Source organism: Rissa tridactyla, chromosome 15 (genome assembly GCF_028500815.1).
Source record: "Rissa tridactyla isolate bRisTri1 chromosome 15, bRisTri1.patW.cur.20221130, whole genome shotgun sequence".
Classification (NCBI taxonomy): Eukaryota; Metazoa; Chordata; class Aves; order Charadriiformes; family Laridae; genus Rissa; species Rissa tridactyla.
In genome coordinates, this window is record NC_071480.1 from 4055812 (window position 1) to 4079838 (window position 24027).

At 49.3% G+C, this 24027-nt stretch overlaps 1 protein-coding gene across 1 annotated transcript in view; it reads right to left on the reverse strand.

Annotated features, from left to right (window-relative positions):
* Positions 1-3045: 3045 nt before the first annotated feature.
* Positions 3046-24027, reverse strand: part of STX8 (syntaxin 8) — a 117053-nt gene continuing 96071 nt past the window's right edge. Inside the window, exon 8 of the mRNA XM_054221364.1 lies at positions 3046-4067. Coding sequence (XP_054077339.1) covers positions 4000-4067 — 68 coding nt within the window. The 3' untranslated portion in view covers positions 3046-3999. The remainder of the gene's footprint in view (positions 4068-24027) is intronic.

Consider the following 24027-nt stretch of genomic DNA (forward strand, 5'->3'; position numbering starts at 1 on the left):
TGCGGAGACAAATGGGTCACAAGTGCCACCATCTCTGCTCCGGGGCCGTCGCCGGCGGCTCCGCGGAGAAGCAAATGGCTTTCCCAGATCGTTCCGGCTCCGCGGCCTCCTGGCAGGCGACCGCTCGTCCAAAGAAAACGCGGTGGCTCCGGAAAGAGGGGAAAGAGCCTGATCCCACTAAGGGCAGGACCCGGAGCGTTTGGTCCCACCGGGCAGTGCGGGAGAGCAGCCGTGCACTGCCCCAACCTCCAGAAACAGGGGGTGTGAAAGTGCCCGGCAGCCTTTCGCCATCATGGTTATCCTCACGTAGGAGCTAGGGACTTCTTACCAAGGGCACTCGGACAGGTAAGTGCCTCTAACACGTACCAGAGCTTCCCCGGCACCGGTATTTTTGATGAAATAACAACTGGAAGCAGGTAAACTCCTGAGCGCATCCTCCGAGAGGGAAATGAAGGAGGCGCAAGGGAAGGGGAAGCCTGGGGTGTCTCTCCGGGCACATCCCAGGGGACGGGGAAAGACTTTTGCTTGGAGAAGCCACTGCGGGTACGTGATTCCAGCAGCGCATGGCACAGATTGAGCATCCTTTGCCCCGTCCCTGGAACTCGGAGCATCCAGCAGCACGGCATGCGGGTCCCCGGCAAGCTGGGCTTCCAACTCCCCCCCGCCGACTCAGAGCCCAAACCCAGCGGCTCGGCTATTTTAACCTTCCTTTTTCTTTGGTGGGGGCAGGGAGAGAGAAAAACTTTCCACAACGCAGCAGAGAGCTGCCAAATCCACTTCTTTTTAAATAAAACCCCTCACCCAGGCGGCACATTAAATGTTACCTAAAGGGCAAGTCTGAGAAGCGCTTTGTCAGACCTTTCAGCGGAGCGAAGCCTCGCGCTCCCACCTTTGCCGGGCGCTAGCGGGAAAAATGTCTTTGAGAACCCAACGGGTCAGAAAACATCTTTTTAAAGCCTCTACCAGCACAAAGTCACCGTGTCACGTTGATCAGGATGAATTACGCATCCATCCCGGGCGTCCCGGGAATTCAAACAAAACCTTCATTCTCTCCGTAAATGACAGTTTTAATTGGAAAGCCGAGTCCGTAGCCTCATCCCAATACCCCTGTTATTCTCCTGCAGTCACCGAAGATCCAGGGGGCTGCACCGGAGCCGTGGGTGAGATCCCGCTGCCGGGCTGGGGCTGCTGCGGAGGAACAGATCCAGGGGGATTTCCAGCGTCGGTCCCTCCCTACAGGACCTACAGGAACACACAAGTTTGGAAGACGGCTCCAAAGTCGCCCGTTGTTTCCAGCTGGAGCAGCCTTGCTTAAAGCTCCGTCTCCAATCTGAGATCGAGCCATAGACTCATCAAACACCCAGTGTGCCCTCTCGAAAACCGAGAGAAAATAAAACTCTCCTTGGATGGTTGTAAGGTGAAGCATCTCTCCAAAGAAACTGAAGCAAGTGGGCACAACCTGGATCGGATTTTTGACGGCTTCAAGGATTTTCTCCAGCAAAGCACGTGGAGATGTGTGGAAGACTCTGCTCCATCCCGGCCATGGGCATCATTGTGTGTCCTTCACTGGCACAACATGGTATTTAGTTACCCACCACAAAGCCCATGCCTGGATTTCCAGGATTTTGGTAAACACCAGGCAAAGACGCCGAAGCCAGCAAAGCACAGTCCCCCTTGCCCCAAGATTTCCAATCCCTCCAGAGGAGCTGGTCTGGTCTCTCCTCCAGCTCTGACTCTCCATGCCGAGCATGAGAAGGTGGGTTGGGCACTGGCACAGAGCCCTCTTTGAAGCCCACTGCCCATGCTCTGAGGCACAGCTGTATCTCCTGGGCTTTTTCTCCACCAAGGTCCTCTCTCCACCTACACTGTGCCCTTCCCAGCAGCACAGACAGGGCAACGCTGCTCTTCAGCTCCAGGGTACGGTTCTTGGCCACCAGCAATAGGCACGTATTTGGTGGGTACCCAACAGTTCCCTACCTCCCTTTCCTGCAAAACCCCATCTTCTCCTGTCATAGCCAGCTCTGTTGATCCCACCTCGGACCTTGGAGCAACTGGGTCAAAGCCTCAGCTCCAGCCAACACTTGCACGCCACAAGGAGAAGAGCAATTTTGCACTTAAGAAAGGGGCCAGTGCCCAAGTCCCAACTGAGAGATCATAGACTCATAGGATGTGTTGGGTTGGAAGGGACCTCTCAAGGCCACCTAGTCCAACCCCCTGCAGTCAGCAGGGACATCTTCAACTGGATCAGGTTGCTCAGAGCCTCATCCAGCCTGGCCTTGAATGTCTCCAGGGATGGGGCCTCCACCCCCTCTCTGGGCAACCTGGGCCAGTGTCTCACCACCCTCAGTGGAAAGAACATCTCCCTAATGTCTGATCTAAACCCGCCCTGCTCTAGTTTAAACCATTGCCCCTCGTCCTGTCGCTACATGCCCTTGCAAACAGCCCCTCCCCAGCTTTCCTGTAGGCCCCCTTCAGGGACTGGAAGGGGCTCTGAGGTCTCCCCGGAGCCTTCTCTTCTCCAGGCTGAACCCCCCCAGCTCTCTCAGCCTGTCCTCACAGCAGAGGGGCTCCAGCCCTCCCAGCATCTTCTTGGCCTCCTCTGGCCCCGCTCCAACAGCTCCGTGTCCTTCCTGTGCTGAGGGCTCCAGAGCTGGACGCAGTGCTCCACATGGAGAAACTGAGCCCAGAAAAACGAAATGTCTCCATGTCACTCCAGAGGGGATGAAGCACCAGGACACCCTGGTTTCCCACCTCCCAGACCAGCGCCAGACGTGCCGCCACCCCAGCTGCAGGGCAGGGAGAGGGAAATGAGTGCCAAGAGCCAGTTGTGAGCTGTGAAAGGAGATACGCCACCGCCGCAGGTGAGGACCAGCCCAGGGCTGGCAAGTCTTACGGATCCGTCAGGAAATGTATGTCATGATACAGATGCAGTCTGGCAGGAATCGCTTTTTTCCTCCTCCAAATCAGCTCTTAGGAAATGGAAGCGTTGGAGAAATCATTCACGCGCAACACGAGATGGGAGGAAATAATAAAAACCCAGGCAGATAAATTGTATATAAATGGATCAGCTTTTATTCAGTATTTATTGCTTGCTCTATCAACTCTGAAATCAAACTGGCACATATAACAAAATAATGATTTTCTTGGCCAGACGCGAACGTTCAGTACTTCTTTTTCGTTAGTTTTCACATAGGTAATCCTTCCTCTCAGTTTTAACAGCGCGTGAAAAGTTATAAAAGAAAGAGGCAGACCCCGATCGCCGAGATTAGTAGGTGAATAATGCCGGCGCATCTCCATCAGAGCCCGGCAGAGCCCGCGGAGAGCACGCCTTCCTCGGGAGCACAGGTTGGGCAAGGCTTTCCACTCCTACACACCTGGCTGGAGACGTTCCTCTCCGTGCCGATGAACACCGATGGCCCTCCCCCAGGGGCGCAGCACCGCCCGACTCGCCACGGGGGTCCTGCCGCCTCGCAGGGCTCCGTGTCCTCTCGCTTCCCGTCCCGCCGGCATCCAGATGCAGTCATTCCCCCCCCCCCCCAAATCCATACCTCGAAAAACGTAAGCCTTTGCATTCCGAAGGAAGGGATCAGAAAGCAGCGCCATCGCTGCGCTCCCAAACTACATCGTTATTTTAGTATTTTAAAGCCCTCAGGACGGCTGACCGCAGAAGCGGCGTGGGGCCGGGCAGGCAGCACCCCGACACCAGCGCGGGCCCCGAGGCAGATGCACCGAGAAGAACAGGTATTGTAGGGCCAGCGCAGCCTCCCGAATGGCGAATGCAGGTGGGAAGTGAGTCCTTTTCATGTTCAAACCCTTCAAACCACGCAGCGCTCTTCAGCTGTGCACCGAAGGAAGACCGGCTGTCGGTCGGACACAGCTTCATTCCAGTCCTGGTGGGTTTATTTAAAACGCAGAAGGTCTTTGCAGAAAGTCGGTCTCTTCGCCGGTGTCCTGGGCGCTCAGCTGCCGAGAGCAGCTCCGACGGGCGCCGGGTCCACGTTAATGTGTCGGCCAGACAGCAACCACGGCAATGGCGATCAGCAGCAAGACGATCACCACCAGCATTCCTGGAAAAGATGGAACGACGTTAAGGTTGCCGCCTTCATCTTTTACAATTGGGCTTTGGCAATTAAATTCTTCCTCCGAGTCCTGCTCCTCCTCCCAGCTGAGGCTGATCTCCCCCCCTGCTCGCCCTGCGCGAGCCCCTCGCCAGATCCCTGCACGCCGACGACCCAGACAGCGTCGGGGACTCCAACCCACCTTGGTAGAGCAGTTCTTTCTCTTCCTGAGCCTTCAAATTAATTTTTTTTTTACCAGCGCCTGCAGGGTGTCTTCCTACTTAAACATCTGCCTCGCAAAGATCAGGGGATATGTTTAACTCATGGCAAGGCCAGTTAAGCTTTTCTAGAATCCCCCTGTACCATCCCACTGGGGCGAAGGATTACTCAGGAGGAAATCCAAATTGCATCAGGAAATCGTTTCCAATACAAACTACTCCTGCTTTCAGACAAAGCGATTTGGAGAGGAAAAGCAGGGCTTTCGGGTACGGACCTGACTTGGGAAAGCGAAGATCAACCGGCATTGAGGAGAGTCTAACAGCGCTCTGCCCAACCGGGCAGCACCCGGGCTCCGTCCTGCCCCAAATCCGTGCTGGTTGCCGTACAGAAATTAATGACTAGTACGATCTTATAAAACCTCACAACTAGTTTTTCGTTGGGGCACAGCACGCTGCTCTGCAGAAGGATGGTGTTAAAAAAACGTAAAGTTACGGATCATTTTGAAGACTGATCCAGAAAAGCAGCAGAGCAGATTTCCCCTCTCTTGACTGAACGATAGCGGTAAGATGCCTGCCAGAGGAATCTAATTCTCTTCCGTTTCCCCTTTCTTTGGGAGAACTCTCCCCTTTCCCACCCCCTTCTCAGAGGAGAGGATGAAATGTTTTACTGAGAACGGGCTGCATCCCTGTGGTCCAGCCCGTCACCTCCCGAAGCAGCCCCAACGCGAGAGCTCCTCGTGCAGCCGGCTGGACCGTCGCGCGCTGGCATCGCACACGCAGGCATCCCCCGGGGTTAAACGATCTTTTAATTAGCAGGCCTTTGTTTCGGTTTAGTATCTGCTCCGTGCTATCCCCCTGTCCGAGCTGTGGGAATACGTTAGGGCTCCAAGAGCGGAAAAAACGTCCTTTCATTTGGTCCGCGCACAGATGACTATTACTCAACCACTTACAATATTTACAAGTCCAGCTCATGGCAATTAAAAAAGGATGTATTAAAACAAACTCCTCTTTCCAAGCTGGAAAAGGATATTAGGCATCGCTTTTTGTAAATAGTGTCATGTTTTCTGTGCAGAAACTGTTTCTCTGCCAGGGGTCCAGGATTTTTTTCCAGGGAAATAAGAGTTGCCACCAACAGTATTTTTTTTTTTTTTTTTTTAAAATGCTGAGTTGAAACCACTTGTTATCCGAAGGGAGCCTGAGCAGCGCTTCAGCTGCAGGTCGCGGCTATTGAGCCTTTTCCTTGCAGAAAGAAGGCGGCAGCTCCGTAGGCTCCACCCAGGACGCCCAGGGACCGCCCGGGGGGGTGTGGGGACATGCTCTTTGGCCAGGCAGGGCCGAGTGCTTGACCTGAACGGTCCACACTTACTGCTGCCTTTGGGCTAGGATGGTTTTGGGGTGGTTTTGTTTAGAGGACGCTAAACTTCAGGCTACACCTGGATGAAACTGTTTATTAAGCACATTAAACGTGGCGTCAACTGGTAAAAATGCATCTGTCTGTTCCTCTTCGCGCCCCTAGCAAGGGCAAGGGTTTGGCTCTGACTCCAGAAGCCACCAGGACCATTCTGCTCCGTGCTGCCTTCCCAGGTAAGCACCGCCATGCCTGCACCCAGGGTCCGAGCCGGGTCCCAGCGCTCACCAGTGCCCGCTCCAGCGCCCTCAGGATGCTCCCAGAGGATGCTCCCAGAGCTGGGCTCCCGCAGAGCCCAGCCTAGCTCCGATCCTCAGCCTGGGGCAGCCGCCATCCAGCAGATTTGACCCAGCTGGATCTCAGACCCTACATGGGCTACGTGCTCCGACCCACCGGAACGGGTGAGAGAGGGATATACCACCATAGAATAGTTCGGGTTGGAAGGGACCTTAAAGATCATCTAGTTCCAACCCCCCCTGCCCTGGGCAGTGACACTTCCTACCAGACCAGGTTGCTCATATCCTTCGGTTTTCAACCCAATCCAACCAGCAACACAAACTGTTTGATTAATCCATCGGGAACACGATCTAGGCTTTCACCGTCTTTCTAGTCTCCTGCTTTTTACATCTTAATATACATTCTGTAGCCTTCAACAGAGCCAGAAGCAAATAATTTGCTTAAATTGGGAAGAAAAAGATCTGATAAAGCTGCGGCGGTCAGATTCTCTGTTATGTTTCGCACCGGAGGGAAAAGTTTTAGAGGGTGCGAATCCTTCGCGCAGTTGCAGTGTAACAGAGTTTATGGACTTGAGCAATTAAGAGACAACCAAGATCAGTTGCTTGGAAAATACTCTATAGGTGTGAATTAATAATGATACAAGGTGGACTTAATGGGGCGTAATTATTCTTTGACAACTCCCACGAAAAAACCGCACATAAACCCGGAATTATTGCACAGCAGGAAGAGGGGAAGGTGGGGGACTAATAAAGTATTGCTAACGGGCAACAGCAGGATGATGAACAGGGAACTTGAGAGGACGTCCAGGGCAACAAGAGCGGGACAGCAAAACGAAATAAACTTTATTTTATTCCTGGAAAGAGCCTGGTATTAAAAACCTGGAGCCGCTTTTCTGTTTCCAAAAGCAGCGGTCAAGTCCTCGCTCCCCACGTGAGAGGCAGAGATGGCACGTGCCGGGGCAAGAGGAATCAGCCATCCGCCAGTATTAACGGCTTACCCGAGCCCTGCGATACGCACAAAAAGAACAGGCCGACACAAATTGGCAACGGTACACAAATTTCAAAGTACCTCTCGCATGATAGAGACCAGATGTTACGCACACTCCCCACCCCCACGCCCCCCCACCCCCGCCTCATACTACAGAATAGGAGATTAGAAGGATCTGGAGCTTTTCAACCTGGGTGTTTCACCGAGGCCCACACGCTTTCCCAACAAAAACCGTGCATGGGATCTGACAGTAATTATGTATTCTAGATTCCCTGCCTGCTTTACCTTTTTTCGCTCAAATCCTGTAAAATAGAAATATTCCCCTCGACAAGAACTCCTCAAAGAGAAATTCAGGAATAAAAGCCACCAACAAAGTAAACAGGAGTCAGAGAAGAAAAAAAGATTCCTGCGCAGAAGAAAACAGTGACAGGAATACAAATTTGAAACGCGTTTCTCAGGGAAAGGTGGGAAGCGCAAGCAGAAGGCGATGTGCAATTACGGAGTGATTAATTAAGGCAGGCTGGAGAAACTGCAATGCTCATGAAGCTCCATCTGCTAAAGAGTCTGAGATGCTCCAGCCCGGAGAAGCGGTGCAGAAATACGGAGGGCACGTGCCCAGCTCCGGCCGAGTCTCAGGGCATGGGGTGCTGGCAGGATGCGGGGTCTCCCCGCTGTTCCCGGAGCACCGGGGTTCACACTGCTTTGCCGGGATTTAATCTTACTGCTGGGATCAGCTTCGCCTCTGCTCCTCACCCCCATCCCGACCCCCCGGCAGCAGGTGGGCTTCAATGCTCCAAGGCCTTCCAAAAAAAAGTTAAGATCAAATTTTCAGATACAAGACGGAAAGAAAAGGTTACAATATATGCAATTTATCTCTAGGATAGCATCACCCTTTCATCTGTCTCACCTGCTAGCCGTCCAGCCGTCAGCCCGGAGGACCCGGGGTTCACACCGTACCCCATCGCTCCGGGGTCACCTGGGGCAGCCCTTCTCCAAGTCCCAAAGCTATTCCCTCTCCCCAGGGTTTACCAGCTTTGAGGGTCAGTGGTTTGGGGTTCGTCATGGACACCCTTCCCACCGATTTACTCCTCCACAAACAACTTCCCAGCCAGGGTTCACGTGGAAATGCAAATAATTCCTCCAGGTCTGAATCCGCCTGAAGGGGTTTGGGCAACTAGAAGATGATTTTCCACCCCTAGTTTGCACCTCAGTTTCCAGGGGTTAAAGATCTGTGTAAATCCAGGTGGTGGCTGAGCACTGTATCCCCGCGTGTCCGTCCATCCAGCCAGCCAGAACCACCCCTGCCCGGTCAGGACTGCCTAACTCCAGGGTGTGAGTGCTCCTGAGAGACAAGTCCCCACCACGCTCTCTGGTGCACTGCCAGCCGTCCTCGGCAGTGACAAACTCCAGTCACGCAGATGACAGGTCCAGTAAATCATTTCATTTCCCTCTCTTCATCCCAACCTTTGCTGTTTTCCCATCGCAGAGACCCCAGACGTGGCTTGGAGCTGCACCACAATGAGCACCCTGCAAACCCAGAGCACAGCACATCCCTGCCCTCGGGAGCATCCCTCTCCTCCCGGCATCCTTCTCTTGGGCATCCCTCTCCTCCCGGGCATCCCTCTCCTCCCAGGCATCCTTCTTTCGGGCATCCCTCTCCTCCTGGGCATCCTTTTCTCAGGCATCCCGCTCCTCTTGGGCATCCCTCTCCTCCCGGCATCCTTCTCTTGGGCATCCCTTGCCTCTTGGGCATCACTCTCCTCCGGGGCATCCCTCTCCTCCTGGGCATCTCTCTCTCGGGCATCCTTCTCTCAGCATCCCTCTCCTCCTGGGCATCCCTCTCTCAGCATCCCTCTCCTCCCGGGCATCCCTCTCCTCCCGGGCATCCTTCTCTCAGGCATCCCGCTCCTCCCGGTACAGAGCTCACGCTACAGGCACTGCCCACGCTTTAAAGCCTACGCTGCGCTGCCGAAATCCTGGACGTGCTGCAGAGCTGCGAGAGGACAAAAAAATAACGAACAATTCTGGTTTGTAACTTCATGCAAGCGCAGGGTGCCGCGTACTAAATAAGCCTATTTGCCTCAAATAACTGCCACGAATCACAAATAACGCTGATGAATTGGTTCCCTCGGAGAAGAGCGGATACCTACCGTCAGCCAGCAGCCGGCTTTTGTGTTTGTGATTAATCATCGAGACCTTCCAATTCCTTCTGCTGACTGTTCAGATGGAGGCAGCTGAGACGCAACGATCTGCAAGTTTTCTTTAGAGCATTTTTAATTCCTAACGCTAACGACGGCTGGAGCCCGGCAGAAATTTCTGCTCTCAAGCACTGCCGCCGCCGGAGAGACGAGCCCTCGCAGCACCCATACAAAGCGGCCAATTGTTGCTTGTCAACTGGGCGCTCATGCCAGCTTTCTGACAAGGCAATATTTACTGTGAAATATCCACTTATTGTGCTGAATATAACTCCTGGGAATCTGAGCGTGTTTAGGATCTGGCAGGGGTTCAAGTGCCTTTGAACAGGCAGGCAGGAACTTGGTCATAAATACATGGTGTTTTGACAAGTCCCTCTTGAATAAGTGTCAAAAGATTTCGCGTCTGCTTCTATCAGACTATTGATTTACTATTAAAATTGCTCCGCGGCCACGGAGTGCTGGCCACTGAGATTTAATGTGTTAGCAATTAGAGCACACAGGTTTCTACAAGGTGTCTCGCGTCACAACTTCACACGGGGCAGCCCCTGCAGAGGAGACGGTTGCACCTTGGCATCCCCTGCTCCAGGAACAAGATCCCGGTTTCGTTTTTATAAACGCACATTGGCAGGGTGTAGCCCAGGGACGGAGGATACCTTTGTTGAGTGGTGCGAGTCATGGCAGCAATGCTTCAGCTCTTCTCTTTCAGCCCCCCGGCAGCCAGGCGTTCCTATGCACGAGGAGCAGGCACCTGGTGTGGCTTCATAGGGCTGCCCGGCATCCCGGGCTCGCGCAGCAGGTAGGTCATCACCAATACGCTCGAGCCAGGACCCCAAAATTCAAGAGCGATGCCTACACTGCCCCCAGCACCCCATCCAGCTGAAGGCAGGGATGTGAAAGGAGCAGGTAGTGGCTGACGCAGGTCCCATTAAAGGTCTCCAGCGGCAACGCTCATCTGTCCTTCTGCCTTGGGGAGGCATCTTCCAGTTGAAGACCAGGTCTACTCTACTTACTACTTGTTCAACCCCAGACCCATCAGTAATGGATAGAAGATATCCACATGAAGACACTCACCCGCTGCTGTCTCCCTGAGCATCAGCCCAGCTGGGGCTGCCACTGGAAATACCCAGTCGCTAGGGAGAACATCCTAAATGCTTTCAAAGCATACCAGGGGGGCTCAGGAAAGCAAGTGCGGAGGGAATTTGCCTCTGATAGTTGAGGTCTGGACTCAATGAGCAAGGAAATCTCTTCCAGTCCCCACTGCTATAATTAGTGCACAGAGGATTGGATGGTCCTTATAAATAGGATAAATAAATACGAGCATATGCTGAGGGGGGATGTCTCTGTTTCATGGGGGTTTCTCTTTCAGGTCCGAAGCAGAGAGCTCTGGCAGCGGGGCAGCCCTCCCAGCCGGGGAGCAGCAACAGCCTTTCGGACACGGACTTGACCAACGCGATCCCCATCTGTCACCCCCAAATCCCTGTCAGCCGGAAACCTGGAGATTTGGGAAGCGGCTGCTCTTTGGGTGAGCTGTTTGGTTTTGTGGGCTCAGTGCTCTTTCTGAATTTTGAGCATATTCAGAACGCAAAGACAACCCCGTGTTGGCTGCTTGCTGGTTTCTGGATGGTGAAGTGAACACTGATTTCGGCCCATTAAAAAAAAATTTCTAAGGCATGTGTGTGTGTGTGTGTCCAAGTCATCCGCCCTGACTTCAAAAGCCGAAATGTTACATCCAAGTCCCTTTCAAGAACTTCTAACTTGCAGCTGGCAAATCCCACCCCAAAAATGAGCGGTGCCCATGTGCGATCCCCCCCCGCGCTCGCCGCCCGCAGAGAGGAGGGACGGGGAAAGCAGCCCCACGACAAGCCCTGGGCATCCCTCAGCGCCTTGGTGGCGACTATTTCTGGGAACAGGAGTTTTGCTTGGGGTTTCCCCTATCTTTTGGTATGGTGTCATTCTCCATAAGGATGAAGGTTCAGCATTGGTGTCTTTTGTAGATTATAAAATAATAATAAATAGCACGCTATGGCTTTAAAGAGCCTGGTATAGCACTGCATTATGTGGAAAAAGCAGCTTGTTTTATGCCAAGAAAGTTATATTCCCACGGAACTGTCTATCCACGACGTTTATGAATAAGTCTTCTTTTATAAGTGACACGGAGCACTAACTTATAAACACATAATAGTTGTTTTATGGGGTAGGAAAGAAGCAGGGAAAAGATGGGAGGATCAACAAGGGCTGTAGAGGCATGGCGGCTCTCTTTAAGAACTTATTTTTAACGTCACAGTTTAAAAAACACAACCAAACCAAACCAAACTTCATCTGCTTTTTCAGGAAGTTAATTTTAAGTCCGTGTTGCCAGATATATGGCAGAAACCCTGCCCCGATCTGTTCAAACCCCTGATTTTCAAGGCAACGGAGAACCAACTTGGAAGGCTGGCTCCGAAGCCGACGCACATACCTAAAGCACTAGTTTAACATGGCAAGCGCCCGAAGAAATCCATCTTGCTGTCCTTTACGTTCCTTAAAAAAAAGCCAAACACTTTCTCCCCCAAAAGCTATTAAACCCCCCCCCTTTCCTTCTAACATTTTCCTCGTTTCGAGCGAGACGGGGTATTCAATTTGTATTGCATTAAGAACCACTTTAGCATAAATCCCACGCTATTAAGCTGGCTTGTATGTAAATACACTCCCCGATTCCTACACCTGCATCATTGAAACCATCTCTCCGGAGGCTTGTCCTTTATTAGTTTTGTGACAGCCAAACTTTTTCTCGGGCGATACGTCTGTGTAAAACGCTGCGATCGCACATTACCCTCCGCCCCCGCCCGCCCAGAGGAACCTGGACGTTATTGCTTTTGACCTTCCTTTTCAACTGGTCTGACTCGAGAAATGTAACACGGCAATTGTACCTCTCAACCCTGACATCAAAATCACGGGCAATTCTCAAAGAAATCAAGAACAGGCTCTGCGAAGAGTTATTAAAGGCTCCAAACGCCCATGTGTTTCACTGGGTCTAGAGGAGGGGAAAAAAAAAAAAAAAAAAAAAAAAGAGGCTTCTCAAAAAAGCTGAGCTCTTTGGAAACAACAACTATTGCATTATTAATTCCTTATTTGGAAGAAAGAAAAAACCTAGGTCGTTCCCACGTAAGATGAAACAAACTCCTATTTTATGAGTTATTCCACATTTGGAGCTATTCACGCAACGCTAGGTTAAGCCGAAGAAACGAGTTATCCGAGTCAAAGGTATAGACTTTGTTTATACACATTAACTCCTCAGTCAACGTTATTTCACGTATTAAAAAAATTCATTTTTGTGGTTTTTTTTTGTCACGTCGGGTTGGAGCTACGCTTCCCTCTCGGGCACAGGGGCGAGTTTGCTGTTAATAGGAGCCTTTGATCGGGGCACGACGATACCTCACGTTACTGAGAGCGAGACCCGTTGGCAAACAAAGCGTGGGGAAATGGCAGCGAGATAAAAGCCACCACTATCGGAAAACAAATGTCAGGTTCAGTCCCAGAAGCAGCATGGAGTGAGTTTACATCCAAAAGGTTTATGGCTTCAGCGAGGGAATAATCCCGAGCGTTTGGGTCCCTAACCACATGCGCAGCCCGGCCGAATGAAAGGAAGTGAGATAAGTGTTTCTCTTAATCCATTATTGTTATACTTCAATTTGCTTCTTTTTTAATCTATTTTTCAAATTACAAATGCACGCCAGATAGTATATTGAACTCCTTCCAAGCCCAATTGCAAAGAAATCCCGTATTCCTTCACAAAGCGATGCCCGCTGTGCAAACCCAACCCCACGCGTCCCCCAACAGGCAGAGGAGCAGCTCAAAGGAATTCGGGGGCAGCCTTCAACTGCTGCTCACGTTTCAGCATCTCGGACGCGGAGCTGGTCCGCGTGAAGGTAATCACCTACCTTTGGCAGCGGTTGGAAGGTTTCGATTCAACAGTTAAAGATGCCTCATAAACATAAATTTGATTGTACGCCTCCAAGTCTACGCAGCGCTTAACCTCTTGCATTGACCTGAGAACCAGGCTAGAAGAAGGGCAGTTGAAAGGCAGGACGATTTCCCAAGGAAATTCAAAAATATATAAATACATTTTACCTTCCAAGCCACCAGAAGCGAAGCTCAGAGGCAGGCAAGACATTTGTTTGGATTTGAAGACAAGACAAGAGCACAGCAAGAACTAAACTGTCACAGGCTTTAACTTTCAGAGAAGTCTGCGGGAAAGGGAACACTTTGAGCTAAATTTGTATCTCCTTTAAATAGCAGAAGGTAGTTCACGGAGGACAGCCTAGGAGAAATGGTTCAATGTGCCTCGGAGATAGGATCACTGAACCAAAGAGCTTTAAAGCAATTTATACGCATCCTTGAATAATATCTTTCTGCAAAAATACTTCACAATAAAATCATTTACTGGCCTCACCATCGCACAAAGAGCAGATGTAAGAGGCAACAGCTTACCCAAGTTACTTCCCACCCCGAAAACCCCAACATTAACCGGACCCTTTATACTCACTGGTATACCAAAGAAAAGATCAGATGTATTTAACGAGCAGTAACAACTCTGCGGCAATTTCTCTCCGATTTTGTTAGCAATGCTAAGGGCAGGCTAGAAGAAAGCCTCTCTGGAGCACGAGCTGTTTTTTGGGATAAGTTCCGGCAGGACCTTCCCCCTGTGCCCAGCCAAAGCTGACGATTCAAGACCTCAAGTCTCCCCGAGAGTCCCTTTTGATTTTTCCCACATACCACCTCTTCTACTTGGAGTCAAACCTGGCAGCCTCTACTCCTCTCTGCCCGCTGCCCTTTTCTGAAGGGTCTGCCGGGGCAGCACCAGGCGCAGACTTCCAGAGTCGTGCGGGAGATCACCCAGCTCCCAGCGAGCCAGAAACTGGAAATATTCTCATGTTTTTTTCCTTTTGTTCTTGCTAGAGTGACTTCACAGACTTTCCTTGCTCGTCCCCACACTGCTATTATCAAACTATTTCCAACCCGAAAGGTCATCGGCAGACATGGTTACTGGATTTTTTTGCATGTGGCTTATTTTTCTTCCCTTTTTTCTTTTTTTTTGATTTTTTTTTTATTAAATAAGCACGCACACTTTCCAATTTTCCCTTCTCCCAACTCTCTAGCATCCTTTCCCTTACATAAGTGACGCCAAGAAACAAGATCAGTCAAGCAATGTGCTGCATTTCTGAACAACTGTGTTACAACTTGGAACCGGACTTGTGAAAGTTTCAAAAACCTCAATGTGCACTAAAGGTTTCCCAGAAGAAAGGGAACAAAACAAGCCCAAACAGGATCACAGAAGTTCTACAAATCCCCGTCTTTCAGATGAGGTTCACCCAAGTGAGCCCAACCAAGCCATAAGGCGTCACCTGAACCCTTTTCTTCTGGCATAAGCGCGCGGGTTTAACTGGGACATCCCCATCTCTAGGCTTACCAGAAGTCAACCCCCCCACACCTCACTGAGGGTGATGAGCCATGAGGAAGAGAAGAAGTGTTTAACGTGGACCACAGCTTCATGAACCGTGGTGGAGAGAACAGCCAGGAGCTAATGGGTGTGAAGAAGAGCCAGGTGAAGTTTTCCTTGCAAGAAGGAAATGACCTAAGGAAATCCAAAGGTTACCTACCATTGGGTGGAAGGTCACCTACCATCAGATGGTCCTTCAGCACCACAGGTCACTAAAGAGACTTCTCATTGCATTACCAGTGTTGGAGATGCACCAGCCAGACACAGCACTGGCTGCAAGGAGAGGCGCCAACCTGGGGCTAGGGCGAGTTAAATCCCAGCGCTGCCGCCTCCCGCAGCGCCCTGATGGCTGGTGTTCCTCCTCACACCCCTGCACCTTCTCCGGCTCCGTGTCACCCACCAGCCCCGACCCCAGCCAGGGTTGGAGACGCTGCAGCCCAGCTGGCAAACCCCAAATGGTTTTCCTGAAAGAAAGGGGCTGGCGGGCAGCAGCTTACCCCGGAGCCGCTACCTGCAGCAAGCAGGGAAAAGGCAGAAGACATGACAGATGATCTCAGCAGGGGACTGTTGTTCCTCCACTACTTTCTCCAGTAAAAACAAATGGGGGGAAAAAAAAAATAATAAAATGAAAGGCTGGCTCTGCTGGCCTGGCGCAGAAGGGGACATCTGCCCGCGTCCATCTGCCATCAGCCCGACACCCTGCTCTTTGTTTTTGGTAGGGTCAGTTTTCTGCCATTATAGCTCCCTGAACTGCCTCACCAGGACACCGGTGCCAGTACAAGGAAAAAGATGGGAACATGGGGAGAGGGAGCAGGTAAGCACTAGCTCCGCTTAGATGCATCGCTAAATTGTCCCATTAGGCTCTTAAATCACTTGAGAAAGTATTATCTTTTGCCTCTTCCTTTGTTTTTCACTCGAACAAATGCTGGGATTACTCACTCCCCAGTTAGACGGATATATTACAGCGCCAGAACGCTTCCGAAAATGTTTAAAGCATCAACAACTAGAGTTACACATGGAAAAAAAAAGGAAATAAAAATAATCACAGCTCAGTCAAGCGAGTGGCATAAGCGGCGGCAACAAAACTACACTTTTACTGGTCTATCTGAACCTGCAAGAGGAACTTTACTAGCAAGAGACCGATCAAGGGGAAAAAGTTATTACAGAACAAAAATATTATATAGCGCTCATACCAAGTCATTTAAGGTCAGATTAAGTGTTCTTGAAGTCTGGTCCATGTGTCTTCTATTTAAAAAAGTGCCCTGCTTGCACAGGAATTGTAAGAACTTTTGAAAATGGGATGCTGGCTCCTAAGTCACTTGGATACTTGACCGCGTGGTCAGGAGGGTTGAGATTTACATACAAATTGCAAAGCTTCTAAATGGCTTCCTCAGAGCAAGAAACGGGGGTGGAAATGAGAGAATATTTAATGATTAGTTCCTTATGGCTCCGACATTCTTGAAGCATATTTCTTGCAGTCCCTGGAACACTCCTGCATTCTTGATTGCAAAATGGCAATAAGTGATTTCCTTTAAAAGCCTTGTCTTTTATTGGAATACTAAAAATACCCCACTAGCCCCACTCCACTCCACTCTCTCTCTTTCCTGGACAGGCACCATCAACCCTGATGTATTCTATTTTGAAGACGGCAATAAACATTTCAGCATGGGCTGTTCAATCCACTTCATAATAGATCTTGCATTTCCAGTGGAGCCCCTACTAGCACCATAAATCATCTTTACACAGACTTAAGTATGAGAAACCCCGGCTCAAAAGCAGCGCAGATTATTTTTCTTCTTTTTAAAAATTAAAAAAATGGGTACAAAACAGTCAGGAATTAAATGACGGGCGACTTATAAAATGAAACTACTGGGATGACCCTGTAAACCAGTGTGATGGTTAGAGCCACGCTATGCAGCGCTGCTCCAGTCAATCGACTTGACAGAAACCTACCTGGAAGACGATGCTTGGTGGGGTGAACATCAGGAAAAATTGCCTACACATCCATTACATCTGAACAAACACGGGTTTCAAATCTGGGATACTCTGGCTGTTGCTGATTTTAAAAGCCGCAGATGAAGATTAATTACATACTACGTCTGAACTGGCTGCACACATCTAATACTTTTGTTTTTCCAGTCTATACAGACTTAACGTCTGAACTCTTCTCCCCATTGCTTCGCGCGTTATGTCTCTCTCCATCTGCTACAGACCTTGGAGAACAGAGATAATTTCAGGTCCACGACGAGGAGGTCACCGCATAAGCCATGATTTTATCATTAATGTTCCTGGCCGAGTTGAGGAGCTTCTCCAGTAAAAGCGGTTGTGCAATCAGGCTCAAGAACTAAGACCAGCTAAAGTCTTAGAAGGCTGGATGCAACCAGCCTTCCTCAGCCTTAAACAGCAACATCTTCAAGAGCCAGAAGGGACATAATTCAGAGCCCCAACGCAGGCTGCAAACGCAGCCCAGAGGTGGAGGAGGAGCAGGGTTTCCCAAGTATCCATCTGCCTCTTAGGAGGTTTGGCTGGACAAGGTGACCAAGGGGCTCCCGAGCCAACCCAGCGGTGTCGGCCCCACCACGATGACTTTTTTCCACATTAAGGGATTCTGCTGGGAAACCCAACCTCACTGAAAAAAATCACTGGTCACATCATAACTCCGCTACAGCCACTGCCCTCAAGTCAATCCACAAACTACAGCTCAGCAGCCGCGACTGAGACTGACGGTTGAGCCATGGTTGATGCCCTGCGTATAGGAAGAAACACAAGCTGTAGCTTTCACTAGAACACAGCCCTACCTAATTAAGGCGCGAGATGCTTATTTTTCTACTTCTGAAGTCCCAGAGGGAAGCGAACCTAACTTTGTTAGCAAACTAGTTCTTGATCGTGCTTGTGGCTGGAGAGTCTCATTCCCTGCCGAATGCTGTCACACGGATGGCAAGCTCTCTGCTCCGCGGGATACCGGTGATACAGGATACAGGCTTTGCTTCGCAACACCTTCTCTTCCATGGATAAATCTCACTGCACTGAGCCCTTTCCCACCTGCAGCGGGTCTCAAACAGGAGGGTCTGCATAAGGAAACCACACTTAACTTTTGGTTGACTCATTCCATGAGTTTGATCTATCCGGGTGAATCTAGTCCCCCAGTAGCAAGATGTGGTGACTGCAGCAAGGCTATGTTCTTCTGACGCTGAAGAGAAGGCAACTGGAGTCATAAATCATCAAACCAGCAGGTGGAAAGGGAACACGGCAGGTTCTAGTGCAACTTGCTGCCCCAAGCAGGGTTAGATTAGGGAGCTGGACTCGATGATCCTTATGGGTCCTTTCCAACTTGAGATATTCTACAAGTCTAAGACCAGACTCAGACCGTGTTCCTCTGGACTTTTGTCAACCTGAGTCTTGACAACCTTTAAGGCTGCACCGCTGTCTGGGGAGCACACACACTGGATTGTCCCTAGATGAGACCACACCAAAAGATCTGCTCATTTTCACAAACAGGCTGTACTACCCTGAGAAAGGTATTCCCTGACCCACCAAAAACACTTCAGGAAGAACCGCCCAGCACGGACAGCCCAAAGAGGTAACGCTGAAGTGAGTAAGTGCTTACCATCCCAAATACAACGCTGAGAAAAAGGAAAAAAAAAAAACTTGACATCCTTCAGATGGGCTCTTTTAACATTTCAGAAGATTCGTAGGTGGGGCTTCATTGATTTTCAAGTCGATACCAATTTAGACAAATAGAGTGTTTCACCCGAGTTTCTGCAGAAGTGTATCAGCCTGCACATAAAATTCTGGACACAGATATAGCTGGGTTTTGGTTCTTTGGTTTTTTTTTTTGTTTGTTTGTTTGTTTTTGAGAACAGCGTTTTCACAATTCAAAGAACAATCCTTCTTTTAGAAACTTGCTCAACCTTTGGCAACCCAACCCAATCAGCGTACAAAACTGCAGAAACCAGCAACCAAATACTTCTTATTAATACCATTTACAGCTGCTAACAACTATAAGAACCTTCTGCAAACGCCAAGGGAAACAGGGTGGGTGAAACAATCCCTCACAAACAGCCGAGCCAATAAATACAGACCTGTGATAAGAAATTAGGTTTGACTTGCATAATCGCTTTTAAAAGTTTTTGGTAAATGGAGGCTGAAGAGCAGGAGGCTGATAAAATAACACAGTTCAGTAGCAACGCGAAAGTTTCATGCCGATGAAGTAGGGAATTCAATCCTTGCTGAATTCTTGAAATCATTTAGATGTTAACAGAAGTTTCTTCTCCAAAAAAAGAAGGCAAGGCATCTCTTAAAGCCCACACACACGGATCTCTGACTCCTATACGCTGGTGTACTACACAAAACTATTTCGGTTTTGGACGACTGCATTGTCTCATGTGTCAGGACGGCTATTTTATTTTATTTTTTAACTTCTGACTTGAGCAGAGCCAAACCTGCACAATTTATGCAAGTGCAGTACAAGAGGTCCTCTCCCAGATTGTATGAACCAAAAAAAAAAAAAAGGAAAAGAGAGAAAGGAGGAGGAAAAACCACAGTATCATTTCATCTCAGTACCTTCCTAAAACTTGAGAAGTTTATAAGCTCTTAACTCCAGCTCTCTTCCTTTGCCTCCCCACATGACAGCTACAAGCTGCCGCAGCAGCTGCACAGTAAACTGTCTTCAAAGGAAATTAAGAAAGAATTGCTCTCAGGACCGAGCGCAGGGGGAAAAACTGCCCTGGGTGACATGAGCAGCGCAGGACTCAGCCCAGGACGTGTCCCAGCCCCAGCAACCCCTCCACAGACCCCACTGCCAGCGGAGACCTCCGTTGCCAAGGGGGAAAGGCAGCAAAGCCAGAAGGGCACCGGGAGAGCCTGCAGAAGGCAGGATGCTTCGGAGACCCATCTTCATCTATTTTGCATCACATTCTCCTGTTGGAGAAACGCTCCCCTTTTTCAGCTTCTTACGGTTATTACTAGATACGCGCGGGGGTTGACACAGAGAAAAAAATAATATAGAAAATTAAGAAAAAAGGTCTGATTAAGCAATATAGCCTGTTATCAAACAAAGAGCAAGGATAAAAACACTTGGGGACAAAAAGAAGTTGCCTTTTTTTTTTTTTTTTCCGTAAATCTAATCCCACGGTTATACCTACACAGCTTTAGTCCCCTCACACTTCTAAGGGGGGGAAAAAAACCCACATTGCAAAGAGGCCTATAAATCGTCCCGGATCATTTGTCTGAATCCTGCTCCTGCCCCGAAAGAGGGACGCTCCATATGCTTTTGCCATAGCTCTGTTTTGATAGTATTACCAGGATTGTCCCTTATTAATCATGTTGCCACTAAACGTCTCTCCGGAGTATTTGCTTATTCTATACTTTTCCAAACTGCTTCAGTTTCCTCTTAATTTATTAAAAGCTCGCGGAAGGTGACCATAGTTAAAGCTAAGCTCTGCTACTACAACACTGGAAGGAAAAAAAGGAGGGAGAGGGGGGGAAAAAAAAAAAATCACTTTTAACCATGAAATTTCCTCTGTTGCCCAGAAGAAACTCCCCCCCAGACATGCTGGTTCAGCCTTTGTTAACATTTCTCTGACCAGTTGAAGTTGTGGAGCCTGAGATATGGCTGTTTAAGGTAGCATTAACATTCAAGAAACACTTTCTTGGATGTTACTCTTTGAGCCGGGATCATTGGAAGAAATTTGGTATTGGCTCAATCCTTCAGTGCCCTGAAATCAATGAGCTTATTTCAGCCTGTAAAGTGTTCTTAAAGACACGCTTAAGTGCTTTGCTGGATGAAGAACAAAGCACTTGGCACCCCGCAGAACTGAACCCTGCTGAGGTGCGAGGCGTTTCCAAACATTTCTAATTAACTAAAAGAATCCACAATTAAGAAAGTCGCAGTCACTTGGTTGACAGAATAAAGGCGATGTTTTGCAAAGCGTCCCGTGTTCCCGGCTCCGGCAACATTCACCCCTACACAATACCAGACACGGGATGGAGAAACGTGTCCAAGAGTAGGTGGGCTCTAAAGAACGAGAGAGTATCTGGGTGTCCTTCGGCAATTCGGCAGCGGTGCCGAAATCCAGATCTGTGTCTGGGCTTCACAAGGTCCCCACTTCAAGGCTGGGCATACCGGTATGATGGAGTTTGCTTGAGCAGCCCGTAGACCCTGCCCTGCTCCCGTGGCGTCTTGGCTTCCTTGAAGCTCTGCTGGCTTCAAGCGCGGGCAGCCCCCACCTTCTTATCTACAGATGGGCCTGAAAGGAACAAAAAGGGGGCTCTGCAGCGCAGAAGAAAATGTTAGGTATGAAAGCTTCAAACTGAGTACACATGGTCTCCAGCTCTGTATAGATGGTCGGGAAGATCCCCATTTATCCCCTAGATTTTACATTGTTTTGAGGACTCTGCTGTCTGCAAAACATTAACTCTGCTAAATTCTGCTAGAATTGGACTTTCAAGCCAACTACAAATTTCTGAGTCAGAAAACAAATAGGCCTTTCAATGCATTTTCATAATTGCAACATGTACTTCATTCTTATTTTCATCCCGCTTACACAAAGATTAGATAAATTATTTTTCATGTTTATCTCTCCCCACTAAAAACACAAATCACCTTGGTGCTACGCTCACAAAAGCTTGACTTATCCAGGCACAGGACATCAGGGAGAGGCCCCTTGTTCTAAAGGCCTTGATCCTGCAAACAGATGGGCAGCGGCTGACCCTGCAGCCTCGGCAGCGTCCATCTGCGGTCAGCCGGACCCCCGCATGGACGCGGTCATTCCCACTGGGAATTGGAGGCAAAGTCCCAAAGACCTGAGATAGCAGCATAGAGGATTAGACCACCTTCGGCTGGAGAACTCAAGTGGGACTTTCTTCTACCTGTGGTCCATGGCTGCTTCTAAGGAGCCTGAGGACAGTGGCCACACATGAGGCTACTCCGACTGGGGTCTGAGTTCAACTGAGCTCAACTGAGTTCAAATGAGTTCAACAAGTCTAAGAATTGTCCAGCACAAGAACAGAGGCAACAAAAAAGGCTGGAAATCAGAATCAGAAAAGCCCAAATAGCTCAATGTTAAGAAGAGAGTGCTGAACCTCAACATCTAAGAGCGTCTGGACAACACTCTTTGTCTTATTGTTTAGTTTTGGGTAGCCCTGCGAGTTGGACTCAATCACCTTTATGGGTCCCTTCCAACTTGAGATATTCCAGGATTCTATGACCTTCACTGAGCTTTGCGGCAACCCTGAGTTGGAGACTAGAGTGTGGCGTAAGGAGACAGATGCTGGTGTAAAGGTGCTTGCTGCTCTGCATGCACGTGAAGCTCTCCGAGATGATCTCACCTCTCAGCCAACAAGGGGAAAATCTACACCAGGACTCCTGCATAGTGTCACCAGGTAGAGCCATGCACGAACACCTCTAAAATAATGGTAAGAGAATTGTTTTGGGTTGGTTTTTTTTAAGGTTTCATCAAATCCTCCCTCAATCACTCCAGAAGTTTCTGACTGCACACACAGCATTATAACAGAAATAAGGTCATCTGCAAATGGTTAACATAATGCATATTAGGTGCAAACCACTGGGACTGCAGTAAGATACTTGGCAGTATTTGATTTCGAGCAAGCCACAGAACACGACAGTAATTTAAATAAAACCCGTACAGTTTATCCGGAGCTTCCCAGCCCCTTGCTCCCAGCGCAGCCTCCCTTTCTCTCTCCCCTGTTCTGGGTGAAAGCTAGCACAAGCTGACCACGTACCATGAGGCCTACCTCGAAGCAGGCATTTTATTTGGCTTTAGGAGGAGGCAAATTAAAACCAGAGATGAAGGGATGCTTATCCTTTTATTTTTAGCAAAACAAAGGTCTGGTGTGAGGGGATCCTAATATAATATAAAAGTCAACACTTCTGATGGAGCATCCTTAGTTTCTTTTGAAACGCAGATGTGGATGCAGTGATTCGTTTTTGCTCGCTAGGAATCCTTCTTTTTTTTTTTTCTTTTTCTTTTTTTTTTTTTTTTTTTTAAACATTGTCCACTGTGGTTTTACATACTTTGAGTGGAGATTTTCAGTATGATCCAACTGCCAAGAAACATCTCCCAGTTAGCTGCTTTGGTCATCAGTCAGTAGCTGCCATTAGCACAGCAGTTTCTATCTGCAAATCCAATAATCCTAGAACTACCAAACATAATTTTCCCCCGGGATTAGTTTTGGTGGAGAAAAAAACATCCTTTGGAAGGCAAAACTTTTTTTTTCGTTTAGCACTATAGCTATCAAAACACATGGTGCAGCCTAGAATAGTACTGCTCGTAAAAACCCTTCCTTCTCCAGCTCGGCTCCTCAGCCGGCCTGACACTGAACATGGGAAACCATTAACTCAAGCTGCTACAATTAACTCCCAGCATCTTCTTCAAAAACTCAGACAATCCCGAGCTACTTGTCATGCAAACAACCTGTGAGATTCATTCTCCTGGCAAGGGGAGAGGAGGGGGAAATGACCGAGTTAAGTAGATTACTGGGGAAGGAGTCACACTCAGCAGCCTTATGAGATGATTAGACCCTGGGAAATTCATACGCCAAATCCCCAGGCCCTGATAGCGCACATTCATTACCAGTTTCAGGATCAACCGCAATCGGGAACCTTCTCTGGCAGCATTAAATATGCTTTTCCTAACGAACTTTCATTAAGCTTCCCCCCCCCACTCCCTCCCCAAAAGAAGAAGATGACGTTTAAAATTTTACAGGGGAAAAAGTTGCAGCAGCGTTTAGCAACTCAGCACTTTACCACTGAGATGACTCTTTTTTTCTTTTTCCCCCCCCGGAGAAGCGTCAGCATTTTTTGAAGCAATGATGCTACCAGCACCGCCATCAACGTGAGCGTGAAACGACTTCATGCCGTCGCTCTGTGGGCGTAGGAGCGCAGCGCTGCCAGCAGCAGCACCCAGGGACTGCAAACAAGGCAGAGAGCAGCGGTTATCTGTCACGGGCGTTTCATAAATCCAGGCTAACGGGGTGGCTTTTGCAGTCCACAAGAGGGAAAAAAATAAAATAAGATGAGATTTGTGGCGAGAAAGCCAGTGGCTGTGCGAGCGATGGGAAACGGCCGGTGCCGTCTGCAGGAAGCTGCAGGAGCGAGTTAAGACTTTGGAGCTCCCCAATTGAGGTGGGTTTGCCCTCGTGGGGGCTGGGCGATGCCTGTCTACCTACTTCCCCGTGATCCGCCAGAGCACACGGACAGGGCTTGGGAAATTAACTGCCTGGAGTACCGGGGACATGGGCAGCAAACGTTATTTTTTCCCCCGCTAACGACATTTTGTGAGGAGCACTGCTGGGAGCGGCAGGTTCTGGGAGAGGCTGTTCCACAGAGGCTTCAGACACGGCTTTGTAACATTTTCTTTTTTTAAAAGACTCCAAGCTTAACAGGAGTCTAAACAGCGTTAGTCAGCAACCCTCCATTATCTAA